The sequence below is a fragment of the Polistes canadensis genome, unplaced genomic scaffold, assembly GCF_001313835.1.
Source record: "Polistes canadensis isolate GaletaPanama2010 unplaced genomic scaffold, ASM131383v1 scaffold_56, whole genome shotgun sequence".
Taxonomy (NCBI): Eukaryota; Metazoa; Arthropoda; class Insecta; order Hymenoptera; family Vespidae; genus Polistes; species Polistes canadensis.
Window position 1 is genome coordinate 260,788 of NW_014569603.1, and position 18,690 is coordinate 279,477.

At 30.4% G+C, this 18,690-nt stretch overlaps 1 protein-coding gene across 5 annotated transcripts in view; it reads right to left on the reverse strand.

Annotated features, from left to right (window-relative positions):
- Positions 1-114: 114 nt before the first annotated feature.
- The window catches only part of LOC106785768 (myocyte-specific enhancer factor 2), a 56,579-nt gene continuing 38,003 nt past the window's right edge, over positions 115-18,690 (reverse strand). For 2 of the 5 annotated variants that reach the window (XM_014746481.1, XM_014746482.1), the window contains exons 2-8: positions 6,794-6,910; positions 5,795-5,998; positions 3,004-3,162; positions 2,140-2,275; positions 1,786-2,042; positions 1,328-1,512; positions 115-793 (exon numbers count right to left, since the gene is read on the reverse strand). In XM_014746481.1, the coding sequence (XP_014601967.1) occupies positions 337-793; positions 1,328-1,512; positions 1,786-2,042; positions 2,140-2,275; positions 3,004-3,162; positions 5,795-5,998; positions 6,794-6,847 (1,452 nt within the window). In that variant the 5' untranslated portion in view covers positions 6,848-6,910 and the 3' untranslated portion in view covers positions 115-336. The remainder of the gene's footprint in view (positions 794-1,327; positions 1,513-1,785; positions 2,043-2,139; positions 2,276-3,003; positions 3,163-5,794; positions 5,999-6,793; positions 6,911-18,690) is intronic. The other 3 variants (XM_014746486.1, XM_014746485.1, XM_014746484.1) reach the window with 3 other exon arrangements.

Here is an 18,690-nt window from a genome sequence, read left to right on the forward strand (position 1 = left end):
ATCATCATCATCATCATCATCATCATCATCATCATCATCATCATCATTATCATCATCATCATCATCAATATCAACATCATCATCATCAATATCAATATCATCATCATAATTATCATCATCATCATCTTCATTATCATCATTTTAATCATCATTGCAATCACTTAAAAATGAATAAGTGTATATATTTTGTCTCGCGAGGACGTTAAAATGAGTTTTAGTTTGTTTTTTGTTTGTTTGTTTGTTTGTTTGTTTATAATAATATACTGGAACTCACAAGCACTATATGCCGTTGTACGTCGAGGTATGAAAGAATTGGGTGCAACAATTGGATTGACATTAAGTCGCCCATCCTTCCGTAATCCTGGACCGTTTCATAAGCGGTCCATTTTCATAATCCGAACTATTTCCCCCGTTGGCAGCATTAGCAGGATGACTCGTCGTTCTGATATCACCAACTGTCCCACTACCCGGGGATGGTAGATTTGTTGGGGTTATGCTACCCGAGTGGGATGGTGGTGGATTACTGCTTGGTCTGCTAGATACTAAATTTAATGTCTGAGGGCCGGCATGTGATACGTGATGCGGGGGTGGACCACCTGTACTAGACGAAGGACCAACATTCAAGTTTGTATGATGCAAATTACTGGCATTACTTGGCCCTCCACTTGAACCACTGTTACCTCCTCCGTGCGGATCTCGTGGTGGACTTATCGGTTCACTTTTTATTTTCACTGGCAACGGTGACGTCGATGGTGGCGGTGTGCTACTTGAGACAGCTAAATGAGGAAGACCGCTGTAATATCGAAAATACATCTCAGTTTTTCAACTTTGTTTTTACAATTTTTTTTTGTTTTTCCGTAATTTTCTGGTTTATATTTGTCAGTTAAATAATCTATTGAAATTTGTTACAATTTGATAAATGTTTTTAACTACCGTTGTTCTTGTTAATTTAATTCGTGACTTTACTGATAAGCTGATTAACAAGCATATGGTCTATGTATCGAACGAACGATTAATTATTAACATATATGACACGAACTGAAAGTAAGTGTACATGCATATTAGTAAATGATTCTAATAGAAATCCTTTAGGAGAAAATTTGTTTTTATTTTATTCAAATGGCATGCCAAACACAAACTTTTTCGAGAATAAACTATAAAACTTCCAGTGGAATTTTTCATAAATAAATAATATATCGTAACGTAACACTGAAGTTTCATCCACGTCTTATTAAAAATCTTGGAATTTATGAATCTAAGTCAAGTTCATACCCATCTGGATAGGAATAGTTTCTTTTCGTAAGAATAATTATGAAACATGATTTACCTGATGCTGGACATGGTGGCTGCCGAATACATTGATAAGTCATCAACGTACCTCTGATGAGACCATGCAAGACTTCCTAGATCAGAGGAATAATCCGTGGGACCAAAACTGGAATATCCAGCTGGTACTGAAGGTGTCTGTAATGCTACTACCGGTGTATTCAATGCAGATTGTGTGTGGCCGCTCTATAAAATCCCCGAAAACATCCCAAATATTATCATCTCACGACATAAAAAAACGTATAATAAAAAAATAATAAAACGATTTAAATACTTCGATCAAACTCTTTTATTTATTTATATAATTAAATCTTTTATTTATTTAGCATTGCTAATATAATTAAAAAAGAAACAATAAAGTTATATAGTAATAAAATAATAAATTAAAAGGATTATTGTGTGTGTGTGTGTGTGTCATTATTAAAAGACTATAAGTAAGTAGTAGGTAATAATACTCACGTCATAATTGGTGTCTTCAGAAAGTGGTTGTGTGAGTGGTGTCGGAATAACTACTCGAAGGTTAGCTCTGTGAGGATGTGGTGGTGGTGGAGGTGGTGGTGGTTGTGGTGAATGCCTTGATGGATTACTGCCTTTATTCGCGCTACCTCCACCAACTCCAAGTGCTGGTGAAGGTCCTGGACTAGGTGATCCACCTAACGGAGAAGCTGATGGAGGATACCCATTACTCATTTCTAACATTCCTCCTGGTGGATAAACTATAAACAGGTAAACATGTAAACACATTATTATCGATTAAATTTTTATCTTATTCTTTTTTGTTTTATGTATTTTTTTTATCATTCGAATATTAACCTGAATCTGTTTCAGAGGATGAAGGTCTGGGAGAAATGCTGGTATGTGCCATTTGAGGACTAGATCCAAGTAGCGATTCACCATAACTATTAACTGGCACAGTTACTGGTAATGTGTAATTAGATTGTCCCATCCCCTGTAATCAAACATTATACATGTAATTTACTTTCTGCATTCATCATGGCAAGTTCATGAAAATCACTAATCTTAGACCGGTTTCCACTCAAACTTTATTACTCTGAAAATGATATCTGATATGGAGTAAAGATATGATCGAATGAAAATGATATTCTCTTTTGTTGATTCATAAAAATCTTACGTTTTTAAATTATAAATTTTAGTTGAATAAAATGATACTTTTATAAGTAGTTATGCATCAATTCAATTAAAAAAATACAAAAAATATTTCTAACAAATAAAGTATTTAATTATTTATTTAGATATAAAATACTTCAAATTACTCAACAAGAGACCAAATAATAATTGGACAATAAACTACTAAAGAACAACACCTAATCGCAGATTCATTTAATTTAATTCATTTAATATCGTATATAAAAATATTACAAATTAATTATCAATCAATCTAATAATAATTGGACAACAAACTCATATTTACAAATGATTCATTTACCAAGTTATGCATACAAATATTTCCAATACACTTTTTAATCAATTATTTACTACGAAAAAAAAAAATTAATATCGCAAAAATGAATTATCAACCAACCCACAATCAACCAATCAAACTAAATAAATCAAAATAAAAATGAAGAAAAGAAAAGGAAAAAAAATTGAAAGAACGTTTTGCGAGAAAGAAATAAAAATTTGCATGTGATTTGATTACGTATGGGGATCACGTACCCTTGTGCCATTATGCTGGTGCCTCTGCATCATCATCTGAAATTCTTCGTCGATCTTGGTGTATTTGGCCTCGGTACGCGGGGTAAGATTATACTCGATCGCGTCGGGTTCCGGACTCTCCGGAGACATGGCACCCTTATGTTCCTTCTTGTTGAGCGCCTGCAAGTGTCAGCAGACAGGTTCACGTGACCACACCGCCCGAGGGCACTCAACCTTCACATGCACATTAATTTAACACTAACACACATATGTACGCGCGCGCGTACATATTCCTAAGCGCTTAGGTGGAAAGACGTTCGACCTCGCGACGAATGTATTCGCAGGTGCAAATTATAGGTGTGCAACGATAGATAGAAAGAAAGAAAGAAAAAAGAAAGAAATAAAAAAAAAGCAAAAATAAAAATTAATACTCAAGATATGAACACGTAATTCCTATGAGTGACATCGTCCTTACGCTTCAAGTACAAATTGCTAAAGGAAATGAGTATTAAAGAAAAAAAGAGAATAGAATTATTAAATACACTCAATTATTGTCTCGATTAAACACTATACACACTTTGTTCGAATAGAATGTTTAATTTTTTCTTCTTCTTTTCTTTTTTCTTTTTCTTTTCAAATTTATTTCCACATATACGCGAATTATAATTAAAATGTTATTGAAAATAAATTATATANATATATATATATATATATATATATACTTTTTTAATAAACGTTTGAACAAATTTTACCTTTCAATCAATTCCGACGACATTCGTTTTATAAATAAAAAAAAAAAGAAAAAAAAAATAGAAATTGTGTAAATGTTTGAATTGAAACAATTAAAATCTGTTAAACGATTATTATATTCTACAAAATTATGTTTGACCAATTTGTACGGTAAATTATGTTCGTACTAATACTGCTAATTACTTTCTCTCTTTCTTTCCTGTTTTTTTTTTCATTCAAAATTTATTTCCTTTTACTTTTCTTGAATAAATCATTTGTGGATAACGACCTTGCGAATACCATGACCTACATCGAATGATTTCCAACATTTCACGTATTTCTCATTACCTTACACATCTATCTATTTTCCCTGTGTATGTGTTTGTGTTATAATAAAATAATAATATTCTATTCATATTTATGAATCATTTAACAATGTCGCGAGGACGTGTTTCCACGTGTTTCTTCGTTAAATTGTTCAAATTGTATAAATTTGGATTTTAATGATCGTAATAAGAAAGAAGGATGATTCGTCGAGAGTAGATAACACGATAATGTTCATTTGTTAAATAAAATCATGAAAAAGATGGAGAAACACGTTTTCGCCTCTAAACAGACATCGATCCTTCTTCAAGTAAAACCTGTTCCGACTTTATGATCGATTCCGATCCGCTTCGAGGAAGACGTTTTGTAAGAGAGTGCACTTCCACTTGGGCCTTGGCATTACCTTTCGCAAGAAGAATTTAACGATCAACCGTGTGTGCCTGCTAACTCTTTTAAACATTCGAATCTCCTATCTCAATTCCCATGCATCTCCATCTTTCCATCTCTCTCTCTCTCCCTCTCTCTTTTTTTTCTTTTTTTTTTCTTTTAATTACCGAATTTTAATTCGTTGCATTACTTTTTTTTTTAATAATTAATAATTTTATTTAATTCCGGGAGTCTTTCTTTTCTTTTTTTTTTATTTTATTCCATGTTTTTTAATCAGTGAATTTTACATGCTACCTCTTTTACGTTTTTCTCGTTGTTAAATATTTGTATAAACGCTAAAGTAAATTCATTCATTTATTTATTTTTTCCTCTCTTTTTATTTTGATATCAATTATTTAATTAATATTTTATTGTTTCTTTTGCACAGCGGGCTATGGTTTTATTAAATTATATATTATATCATTTGTTTTATTGTCTGTTTATATTGTGTACGTGTTTAATATTATTTTATTTGTATTAATTAATGAAGTTTATGCTTTATCATTATTTACTTCGTCCAATATTATTACTAACATATATATATCTGTTTATTTTTCCTTCTCTTTTTACATTGAATTAATACTTATTAATTATATTCAAAGCACGAAGATCAATATGATGAGTAGAGCTTATATAACCATACGAACTTAACGAAATTTCATTTCAATTAATTATTCGAATACTTGATATTCTCGTCTCAAAATATACTCACGTTTCGATTTTTAATTAATTCTTTGATATAACAAATTTTTTTTAAAAGGATCACATTTAATGAAATTCCTATCGAAATTCCTAATATTTATCGATCGTATGATTTAAGATTTTACTTTAAACATTTTTAAAAAGCTCTCGTTACGTAAAAGAATCGATTATAATAAAAAATAAAAATTCATTCAATCAAATTCCTATATATAAAATTTATATTGTTAATAATTAATTATATTTTAAAAATTAAAATGTTTTATATATACGCCTGCGCTAATTTTATTACTAAAAAATCAAATAATTATAAATTTTAAACTAATATCTTCTTACTTGTTAAACACGAACATAATTAAATAACCTACTCTTGATAAAATATCTAATATGTAATTTTTTTCCTATATAACCCCAACTCGTTAATGTACAACACCTACACAAAATTGCATAATAAAAAAAAAAAAAATTTTTAATTTTATTCACTTTTTATTTCTCTCATTTATGAATCAGTAAAGATATATGATTGAAATTGTATAAATTATTGTATAAATTATTTCTAAAAAAAAAAAGAAAAAAAGGACCGAATGTATCGCGTTAACTATTCCTACAAAGTGCAGCGGATAAATCGACTCACCTCGATGATATTCTTGTTGGTGAGGGACTCATGGGGTTCGTTGTACTCTGTATACTTGAGAAGAACCTTGTCCATGTCGGTGCTCGCATACTGGTACAGCTTGTTGCTCGAACTGAAGATAATCAGTGCAATCTCGCAATCGCATAGTACCGACAATTCGTACGCCTTCTTCATTACCCCGAATTTCCTCTTGTTAAAGGTCACCTAGTGTGCAAACAGAGAAATCATTTATGGCTAATGTTCTACTCGCTTATTTCGTCCAATTAAATTAAATCTTCTCTAAGCGTTTTATGTATAAGTAAATTACGTTTAATTCATTTAAATATATACAGTAGAAATTTCATAATTAATTTATTTGAAGAAAATATTATGTGTATATAGGTGGAACAAGTTTCTTAATTAAAAAAAAAAAAATTATTTTACAATTATTACAAAATAATTAATGTTAAAAAAAAATGAAGAAACTTTATGAAAACTTAATTTACTTTTTTTTTGTGAATTAATTTTTACAATCGCTAAACCACTTTGGTCTAACCAGACTATTTCAATGTTAAAATTTAATACATTTTGAAAGATACCACAAATTTAATATATTTATTTTTACAAATAATAAAAAAAAAAAAAAAAGAGAAAAGAAGAGAGTAAAATATAATAATAAAAAAAAAAACCAATTTCAATAGAGAGCAGGACTTTAATTAATTTTGTTAAACACTTCAATTGATTTTAACTTTGATTAAACATTTGTTTTTCTCTTCGTTAGAAATTAAAAAAAAATATATAAATTCATATATTAACACACATTAAAAAAAAAGAAAAAAAAGAGAGAGGAGAGAGAGAGAGAGAGAGAGAGAGAGAGAAAGAGAAAAAAGAAAGAAATTAAATAAATTTCGCAAGTTAAAATGGAAATCAAGAAACAGAGATTGGAAAAAAGGAATAAAACATGAAATACGATTGAAATGATGGAATATCGATTTTCCATTAATCATTATTCGCAAATACCTGACGGTTTCGTTCGTCCGTGATGCGCGAGATCTGAATCTTCTTCCGACCCATTGTTGCACGATGTCGTCGAGAAGAAAGAGTTTCTCAGAACCACTAGATGGAATATTAAAAACGCTGAAAACGAAATAAGAAAAAAATTACGTTAGCAACGTTCCCACACTTACACATACACACATTTGCTTACAATTTTATAAAAAAAGAAAAAAATGATATATACACAAAAAAATATAAAATTTTCATCATTGAAAGAAAGAAAGGAAAAAAGAAAGATAGAAAGAGGGAGAGAGAGAGAAAATGCAGATTCGATTTAAAAATGCAAAGCGTATGCGACAGAACTAGACCGTCACTTTAAATTCTAACGTTGAATAGAAGGAAGGCTTTTGCACGTGTCTCGTCGTTCTTTTACGTATCGATTCGATATATCCTTCGGTGTGCATGCATACAAGTCAACGCGACTAGTTTACTAAAGTTTGGTAGCACTTTGAACAAAAGGCAGTGTATGATCAGTCGATTCGAAAAAAAAAAAAACAAGAAAAAGAAAAAGAAAAAAAAATTAATTCCCTCTGAATAAAAATTGCAAAGGGTGACCATAAGCAAGAAGAACAGGTTTTATATAAAGCAAAAAAAAAAAAGAAGAGAGAAAGGTAGCAAGAGAGAGAGAGAGAGAGAGAGAGAGAGAGAGAGAGAGAAAAAATTACGAAAGAAAAATTAATTAAACATATTTAATTAACTTCACAAATAATCTTTTCCACCTTCTCTCTTCTCTCTCCTTTTTTGAATCATTACGATTAAATATCACAAAGTTTATAATATGAGAAAGTAGAGAGACACGATGAATTAACCGAATGTATTGGAATATTGTTGGTTACACGACCTTGAGATAATATTGAAAGAATATAAATGCGAGAGAGAGAGAGAGAGAGAGAAGTAACACAAATAAAATCGACGCATTTATGTTGGTTTGTCCCGAGAAAACGCATAATGATTTAACTCTGTCGCGTTGTTTTATAATCGTCGTATTAGAAAGGAAAAAAGGAATAAAAAAAAAAAAAAAAAAAAAAAAAAAAGATTTGAAGGAAGTAGAAAAATAAAGAGAAAAAGAAAAAGAAGAAGCGTAAGANTTGTTTTATAATCGTCGTATTAGAAAGGAAAAAAAAAGAGAAAAAAATATATGCAAAAGCAAACAAATAAAAAGAATAGGAGGAAGTAGAAGAATAAAGAGAAAAAGAAAAAGAAGAAGCGTAAGAAAACAAAGTTAACAAAAAATTAAAATTAAAATACCGAAGGAGGTGGATAAGAACAAGGAAATAACAACACAACATAGTTGCATTCTATCTCGTCTATCAGTTAAACAAGTAAATTGCAACCATATATACGTTTTATCTGTAAGATATAAGTAACGTTAATGTTCATGTAGAGTGCATATTTACAAGTATCATTATAAGAAAGAAAGAAAAAAAGAGACAGAAATATAGAACGTTTCTTTTTCTAATATATGATAGAAAAAAAATGTTAGAACGCGACAGACAACTACTACATACACATAAACGTTCGCGCGCATCTTTATAGAAAAACGACAAAACTTGTTATGCTAATCGCGATAATTCACGCATGTTATTTAAATAGTTTCGCTTTTGTAACTAAGCAATCAGTTTCAATTTAGTTGACTTCTATTTTCTACTTCTTCTTCTTCTTTTTTTTTCTATTTTTTCTTTTGTGGATAATTTTATCCTAATCCTTCATCTCGATGACAAAGATTCATAAAAGTAAACAATTCTTCGTTTATTTTTATATCATTTTTTTTCTTTCATTTTTAATATAGATATCATTAAAATTAATTGAACGATTAATTAGTTAGTTTCATATTTGAGTAATGTTAGAAATAAGTTAAAGCATTATTGAAAAAATATCTTTTTCTCGAAATGAATGGAAGCTCGCAAAGCAAGACTCTTTTTGTTATCATTTCTAGAGTAAAATTTATTAACTGCTCATTGACATATCAACGTGAAAATGTTAAAGGCTATCTTTTTTCCCTTACCAACGAACCGTTCTATCGTTCATTTCTACATTGTTCCTGTTGAATCATGTTCAATATAACGTCCTTTCTGTCTTTTTTCTTTTTCCTTGATCGGGGATAATGTAAATAATCATCAGAGTTTTATTGAAAATTTTCAAGAGAAAAAAAAACAAAAATAAAATAAGAGAAATGTCGATCGATTCGAAATACGAGCATTGTTTTTCATTGGTTTTTCTTCGAATAAATGAAACAATTAAATCGACTTCTTTGTCTTTAATAAAAATTTAGATACAAGACGTCTAGCGAACTGATCTCCTACCAGCAGAATTACGTAATCTTTTTTATCTTAATTACAAACGACTTCATTGCATTATCGTGTATGATGGTTCGAATACACATACATATACACAGGAGGACATACATGACTGACGTTGGTGAAGTCAGATCGAAAAGAATGAAAAAAAAATACTATTCCATCCTTTTTTTTCTTCTTTATTTTCTCTCTCTCTCTCTCTCTCTCTCTCTCTCTCTCTCTCTCTCTCTCTCTTTCACTTTCTCTCTTTTTTCTTTTCTTCTTTCTCGTAAGTATGAAAGTAGAGATAGTGATAATTGATTGGACCCATAAATGTAATCAAGCTGTAATAAGCCAACCATGACAGAAAGAAGAAAAAAAAAACTATCCGAATGGGAATATTTTTTTTTTTGTAAACGTGTAAATATTTTTCTTCTAGGAAAATATTTTTTATCCGTCTATCAATCTCTCTATCTATCTATCTATCTATCTATCTATCTATCTATCTATCTATTTATTTGTCTATCTATCATGATAAGACAATTCTTATAAGCATATAATAACTAAGTTGTTATGGTTATTTTTTTTAAATTACAGTGTGTATTAAATATTTATAAACTTGTACAATAAAGTTTCATAATCCAAACAAATATAAATAGTATTAAAATTAAAGTTACCATTAAAAGATGAATATTTTGTGACTCCTATAATAATTTAACAATTTGGAAAAAATATGCTTTTGGAATTATCGGAATTTTGGATTTAACTACCAGACTTTTATAATAATTTTATGATAAAAAATAAATCAAAATGTTTATTACTATTAAAATTGTATAGGCATTGTTGGATTAACTTGTAAATTATACAATTTGTAATAATTAAAAGTTGGACAAAAATTATAGAGGGAAATTTATACATGAAAGTTAAACTCCAAATACAATCGCGACTAGTTTAGATATTTTAAATATCGTACACCACGTTAGTGCTTATATAAACAGTAGAAAAATCGTTCCACCGTCATACAATGTTACTCTTGGAAGTGAGCCCATGCCAATCAATTTTCTCCTGTTCGCTTTGGCTCGTTCTAACCTTTTTGGGATAAAGCAAAGTCTCGTTTTATTTTCTTTCTTTTTTGTTTTTAAAAATTCATGTCTAAAAGCAATCCTTGCTTTTAATTCAATTTTATCAACAACAAATTAACACGCTAGAACAGCAAAAAATAAACTAGTCAAAATAACTAGTAGAACAAATACCCCATAATTTTTATGTTATAAACAATTTCAATATTTTTCGTTTAAGCATCGAATAAAAATCAAAAAAATTGAAAAATTTAAATAAAGTATTTCATTATTTAGACCGATTTGATCCAAAATATGGATATATAAATTTGTACTTAATTCTAATGTTGAATAAAAATAAATACAATGAAAAGCACAGATAAAAAGCTCTTCTTCTATAATATTACTTCCTCTTTCCTTTTTCTACAATCTAACTCTGTCCCGACAGTTCTAAAGGGAATAAGAATATTTATTATTTAAACAGATTACGATAAAAATAGATGTAAATAAATTTCTAATATATTGATTCTAATATTAAAATAAAAAAGAAAGAAAAGAAAACATATATGTAATAATCTACTTTTACTTTTTCTTTCTTTTTATATCCAATTCCTGTTCAATTCTGAACAGAATAAAAATAATAATAACAACAACAACAATAATAATAATAATAATAATAATAATAATAATAATAATAATAATAAAAAGAAAAAAAAATAGTTCAACTCTAGGTTTACTTTCTCTTTCTTTTTCTTCCTCGTGTGTAACACAGCACACTCTACTACCACCTAGTTCCTAGTAAAAGAGAATTCTCTAGTAAGGTAGGACGGTGCCTCTTCTATCGAAACTATCGATCAAGAGAGAAGAGAGAAGGCTTCGGCGTGGTATCACGTGGGAAGAATTCAGCATGGGGGCAAAGCGCGTTCTATGATGTAGAAGCTAGGCGGAGAGGAAAGGGTGAGACAAATTATTACACTTCACCGTCATTACTATGCCCTAAATGCGTAATACACGGTTCACGGTATATAGGAAAAGACCTTTCCTATACGGCAAATGAACGGCCATAAAGGCTATCCTTGCGGGTCTCTCTTTCGTAGTGATAACAGAGTTGCTTCTCTTTCTTCAAAGAACGACGAGACACCCCAAACACGATACACTCCGAAAAAATCAGCCCGAGATGACCAGATTTTCTTTTTATTTATACACTTTAATACTTCGTCGATTAAATTTATTTAACGGTTAAGCAGATTCTGTTTTTATCATCGTCATCATCATCATCATCATATATATATATTTGTTTTAATTGTGAGAAAAGGGATTTGGAATTGTTCAATGGTCAAATTGAAATCCTCGAAGAAATTATATTTGTTCGTTTCAACATTACAAAATGAAAGAGAAGAAGAAGAAGAAGAAAAAAGGAAAAAAAAAAACAATTTTATATAGAAATAATATCATCCATGGCAGAGAGAAAGATAAAAGATCTTATCTCTTTATAAACGACGTTCCATATCATCATATCCAACGTCGTCGTTTGTTTCGCAAATTCCTTTTGATTGAATACATTTTCCGCAAGTTAGCCCTCGCTCACACGTATCGCAAAGTTGTCATGCCGGTTAAACAAAGGGTGCGCGTTCGAGCATCGCGTTAGCAGGTTGTTACAAACAAGGTTTACCTTAACTTCGTGTATATCATCTCCCTTCTTTCACGCTCCCTTTTATCGCGAGCTGTGCGAAGACGTAGGTAGGTAGAGAGAAGAAAAAAAATAAAAGTAAAATAAAATAAAATACAATGAAGGAGAAGAAAACACGTGCGATTTTCTTTGCTTACACAGGAGAGAGTCCCGCGTCAATATTATTCGTGATTTTTCTTTTCTTTTTTTTTTCTATTTTTTTTTCTTGTTTTCCCCCCGCACTCGTCAAATCTTGACGAAATTAACGCGTAATGTAAAATTGGACGATGCAAAACAAAATTCGTATATAAATATTCGACGTCTCGGTACTTTTTCGTTGCGTGGATTTTGTTAATTATTTAAAATTGAAAAAATAAAAGAAAACGAGAACCTAAGCTAGGTAATTCAGTTGGAGCTAGGTAAACTCGCTGGTTGCTAGCTAGCTAGCCTAGCTAGCTAGGCTTCCTCCAGTCGTTTGTTCTCTCTCACGAGGACTTTTTTTTCCCTCGCTAAGTACACCGATAAATATAGACATTAATTTCACGGTCGCATAAGTTACTAAAGGGGATGTGTATAAAATATGAAGTTAACGTTGATGATCGCACACGAAACAATTTTCTTGGGTATCTCGAAAAATGTTATTCGATTATTCCCTTCGAACGAGACAAAAATTATCCTCCTCCTCCTCCCAAATTAAATAAAAAGAATCACAAAAATAAGAAGAAAAAGAGGTTTAATTAACATTTGCTTATCTTAATCCAAGAAGAAAAGGTCTCTCACTCTCTCTTTCTCTCTTTCTCTTTCTCTCCCACGCTAATCAACTTTGAATTCGAGCACGGAATGTCAGCAAACTACGGTGTTACTGATTCCTCGATATAAAAAAACAAAAACAATGACCGTTAAGTGAATAATAACCGAAGAAAAAAAAAGAGAGAGAGAGAGTGCGATAGTCAGCCGGCATAAGTGGCAATTAATTATCACACATTTATTATTCTGGAATATTTTTTGCGATAGGATAATCGGTAAATATATGCGATACAATTACTGATTGGACATAAACTCAGATAACGACACTCTCTTCTTTTTTCTTCTCTTTCGACGAACTTTCTTTAATCTATCCGACGATTAAAAAATATCAAAAGCAGGAGACAGACACGACGAACAAAATTTCTTGACTGTTCGGAAAAATACAACAAAAATCTACACATCCTACATTCAATATAAATTCATTACAATACGATTATACGTCATATTGATTTTTCCTCTATTACTGAATAAATTAAAATCAATCGATTCATTTTGTCGATTAATATTAAAACTAAGTGTACGCATATTTACTCTGCAACAATAACAAAATAATATTATTCTCAGCGATATAAAATATAAAAAGAAATACAATATACAAGTTATGTTCAATCATATCTATTAGACAGAATCGAAATGATGATTAATAATTATTTTTCAATAAATGATAAAAATTGATACGTCTACACTTATATATCTTGCCATAAGAAAAAATAGAAAAAGACAAGAATAATGAAACACTTCCCGTAGACGAGGAAAACGAATTGACCTGCTATCAAACGCGCACAGACACACACACACACACACACAAAACTCTTTCTCTCTCTCTTTCTCTCACTCTTTCTCATGTAATGTGTCGTTATAATCGTATACGCACTTGTCAGCATAAAACGCAAACGTAAACATGGATTCTCGAAGCCGATAAGCCGGTCGTTCGATATATAACACCGATATACGCTACCATCTGGCAGGGTGGTAGCAGTCGCGAGAACGTGAACACATCCGTACATGCACACCCATATGTATATATATACATATATATGCATATATACATATATGCATATAAATGTTGAGTGTGTGTATATATAAAAACGTTCCTTCCTTGGCTTCGAGACTACGTTCTAATTCTAACTAGTTGGTGACTATATTTAACGGATGCATTTCATTCATCGCGAGCACGCGATAACTGAACGATTCAAAAGCGCATTAAACGCGGCAACTATACCGTTATCGTTTATACATCCACACACACACACATGTATATATGTATATATATATAAGTAAATAAAGTATGAATATTTTCAAGCACGCGCCCCTCGAAAGGTTTTATAATCAAACTTTCCATCATTTATTTCTATAAAATCGTACGAGTATCTACGTGTGTGCTCAACAACAAAAATATCAAACCACCTAACTCCCATCATCGAAAACAGAAAAAAAAGAAGTACGAAAAAGGTAAAACGATGGAAATGTTGACAAGGTGAAAATGAGTGTGCAAAAATATTAGCAAGTCTAAATGAGCGTGTACGTATGTAGTACTCGGTACGTTGGATAACATCGTTACTGCAAACATATAAGATACGCTTGCAAATGCATTATAAATACGCTAATCCGTAGCTATGGAAGTATAAGTGAACTAGCTACTACTAGACGACGTATCTAGGCGAAGGTACCAAGGTACTTTAGCTCGATACTGATGTATATATATATGTGTGTATGTACTATAATATATTGTGTACAATGATATCAAAGGGAAAGAAACGTATGGTTGATAAAAAAAAATAAAAAGGGGTGTAGGAAGTAGCTCAACATTTTCTACTTTGTGTTATACTTACGTATACAACGTGCATGTATAAGTGCACACGTGTGTTTTATATACCTTCCGTATATTTGCGCGTGTGTTTCTGTGCTTTCTGTTTCTTTCTCTTCTGTTTCGATAGAACGCGTAAACCCGCAGAGAGATCTAGGAAGAGTTCTACTACCAACGTCGTCAGACATACGATCGAATTTGGTTTATTATACAAGAGCTTGCAAGCGAGTGAGGGTCAGCGACCAGCTCGGTGACCTGCACCAACTTACTCTCCTTGTGCTTTTTTTTTTATGCTGTTAGAATTCAGCATGAAAAATCATCCGTTTTAATCGTTCCTTCAGTCACAATGAAATCATGATCTTTTATCTTAACTTTGTTTTTTCTTTTTTTTTTATTTCTTACGGATGCTGGTCATTGTTTAATTGTGATATTTAATTATATAGATGACAGTTATTTTTTTTGTTTTATGAAAATCATTAGAAAAATAACAATGAATAAGTTTCTGCTTAATCTTCAATCGTTTTCCTAAATCTAATATGTTTTCCTGCTATCAATATATATATCAATATGATATATTTTCCCATTAATTTTGTTTTTTTTCTTTCCTTTATTCTTTTTCTTAAACGTAAAACTCAACATTTAAACTGATAAAGAAAAATAATTACTTCTCTAACTAAAAAGTAAACTTATTAACGAAAGAATACGCGACGTCAAACGAGCAAATCTAATAAGCGGAAATGTAATTTTCGTTAAAGAAGCGTATCGTCAAGAGTTCCTAGAAATAAGCTACAGATACGAAAACTTAGAGGAGGAGAGGATCTTATATTACGAGAACGCTTCGTTGGTTATCGATAACGAGTAGCTCATTCCTTTAACAACCGTTGTAATTCCGATAGGAAGAATCAAACATTTTAATAAAAAAATCTTCTATATTTCTACGATTTTTAAAATAGTTTTTTTTTTCCTAAACGAATAATAAAATCAAATCGCAAAAAAGAAAGGAAAAGAAAATATACCCAAAATAATAAGAAAAAGAAAAAGTAGAAGAAGAAAGAATGGTAAAATATACACCTAATCTAATCTAAACGATATATTGCGCCGTGGTTGCAACTTTGTGAAAAACATATCAAAAGAATAACACGTAAACGAAATTCATTTGGAAGGAATTATCGTTTCCACAAGAACAAAAAGAAAAATTCAGACAAAAAAAATATATACAAAAGAAATCACGATCGAACAAGTTCTAACGTAAATTCTAACATACCTTATGGATGTATATGTATGTTTATCATATATGAGTGGTAGGGTGTATATAGCTACGAAATAAATTTCAAAGGATCGAAAACTAAGAAAAGGCAAAACCCGGCGTCTACGTCACGTAAAAACGAGGCGACATGCAAAACCTTGACTTTACGGCTCGAGATATAGATACTAGAGTTGGAGGAGGTTGGTTGGTTGGTGTAAGAAAAATTTGCATCCACTCGCGTGCCACCGAGACCTCGTTTTTAGTATTGAGTCGTTTAGCGAGTAAGTTAATGAATGACGATCGAAGAAGAATAGTATTTTTCATCCTAACTTTTCATCATAAACTTCAAAATAATTAATTCACATTTATTTAACGATCATTCATTTTTCATACGAGTTTAATTAATCATTTATATAGAAATTTACGATGATACCCCAATATTCTTTCATATTTTTTTTTAGAAATATTTTAAAAATCACAAATAATTATTTTATATAATTATTAAAATTTTGTGTGCAATATAATCTATATATTTAATTATAAGGTTCGTTAATAAATATAATAAAATAACGAAAGATCCTCTATTTTATTAAGGGATGTTGGCGATTACTATGCATGTTCATGAACTTGATGCGTTAAAGAAGTTATATCGTTCGTAGTGTACGGTAGTGTTTTTTTATATAAGAAAAAAAAAAAGAGATAAAAAAACAGTAACAAATTGACAAAACATTAAAGCAAAAATTTAATATTTACTAAAGATATTTTAAATAAATATATTAAAATTGTCAGTAATTTTTAAATCGAACTATTAAATTCGTCAATAAATATAAAATGAAATGATGAAACATTAAGAGCCAAATTTACTTATTGACTTAACTAATACTTATGAAAATATGCACACGTGCGATAAAAAATCTTATCTCGAAATATCTGGAAGTTGGGAAGATACCGCAAAAAAAAAGGAAAAAAAAATATCAATCTTCGTCAAATTAAACGAATCATAAATGAAACTCCGAAGAACAATCAGAACGACGAGAATGAGTGAGTGAAAATGAGTGAGCGAGTGAGAGGACAAGTTATGACATAGTAATCAGGGATTTAAGGAGGACTTTCTCACGAGCTCGTTTGCTTTACGATTCACGTTCAATCGTTCTACTTGTTCTTCGGATTACAGATGATACTCAACGCGCAAACGATTAGAATTCTTTTCTACTTCAAGGTAAGATTTTCAATTCTTTACAAAAAAGAAAGAAATGAAGAAAGAGAGACAGAGAGACAGACAAAGATCATGGTTCGTTCAACAATAATAATCGAATGAATTATTATAATATCTCGCTAAGTTTTATTTGATTTATCCCGACATATTTTTTTCCCAAGTAAAAACAAACAAAATAAGAAAAAAAAAACTGTTGTTTAGATTGTTTCCACATCACGAATCGGAATATCTCGTTGGTTTTAATCGTAAGCAGCAGCAGCAGCAACAGGGAGTGAGACTAAAGTGTTTATGCAAGTGTATGTTTGTTTCGTGTGTGTGTGTGTCGTCTTTCGTTGATTCGACGCCAAGCGAATAGTTCCTTGGGGATCGTGGCATTAAAGAATCAAGGGGGCAAGCAAACCGTCGTCGTCAAATCGGTGCAGTCTTACTCGAGATACCAGAAAGCTGGACGTCGTCCAAGAAACACACGATGCAAGACGACGACAACGACGACGACGAACAACGAAAAACCCCGTCACCATCGCCATCATCCTCCTCCTCCTTGAATTCGTCGCGCCACTCGACGCTTCGTTAGAAACTTTAAGTGTATGCGTGATTTTATTATAATTGTGTAAGGTGGTGCATCATCATATTCACTCACTTACTACGGGCAACGGCGATTAATTGTAAGATGTGAGCAAATATTTTTTCTTTTTATTTTAAATTACTTTTTCTAGCTAGATATTTTTTTAATAAATAATAATTTGTTTAAAGTCACAGAGATACATAAATTAGTTTTAATTAAATTTAAACGTAAGCGCGTGTATAAACGTACACATTACTCGCTCATTTACTACGATTTAATATGAACAATTACTTTATTCCTTTTTTTGTGTGTGTGTGACTTATTTTATCTTTTTGATTTGTTTCTTTTTTCTATTTCTTTTTTTTTTCTTTTGAATATATAATTTTGTTTCGATATTCACGGTGAGAGAGATACATTAATTTATTAATAAATTCATTATTAATATTAGTGAGAGCAGGATATATTTAAAATTTATAATGATCTATTGGGATCTATTAGGATCGAGACTATGATTGATTACTCAAGGAGAAGTTAAACGAATGATATTTGAGAATTGTTATAGGAATATACTTTTTTTTCTCTTCATTTTTTGTGTGTTTATATTATGATATTTATTCAAATTGCGTATATTTAATGTATTTAAAATCGAAAGTTCAAGATATATAATGATCTAATAGATAAATCCATGATAAAATACTAATATTTATTTAACTTTGATAAAATATGATTGACCCATATAATGTATGTATATATATATATATATGCACGTGTAAGTACATTTGTGTACTATAATACATCGGTCGTATCTATAACGTCAGAATCGTTATTTTTGTCGTCGTGCAAGTGTATGTTGGTACGTTGTAATGCGCCTACGCTATATAAAATAATACTCCGTGAGAGTCTNTATATATATATATATATATTTTCTTTTTTGGTATATTGAGTTGCATATACAAATGTATTTAAATTTGATGAATACTTAACATATTCAAAGTTGAAAGATCATGGATCTATTATGATCTAATAGATCATTGACGATGTAAGGCCAAGTTAAACGACTGATGTTCGCAAACTTTGATAGGATGGTTTAACTTATTTAATATTGTACATTTGCTTTTTTTCTTTTCTTTGATTTTTTTAATTTAAAATCATAAATATATATAAAATGTGTAATTTATAATCTTATATATCATTTAAAGTAGAGAAATTTAAAAATA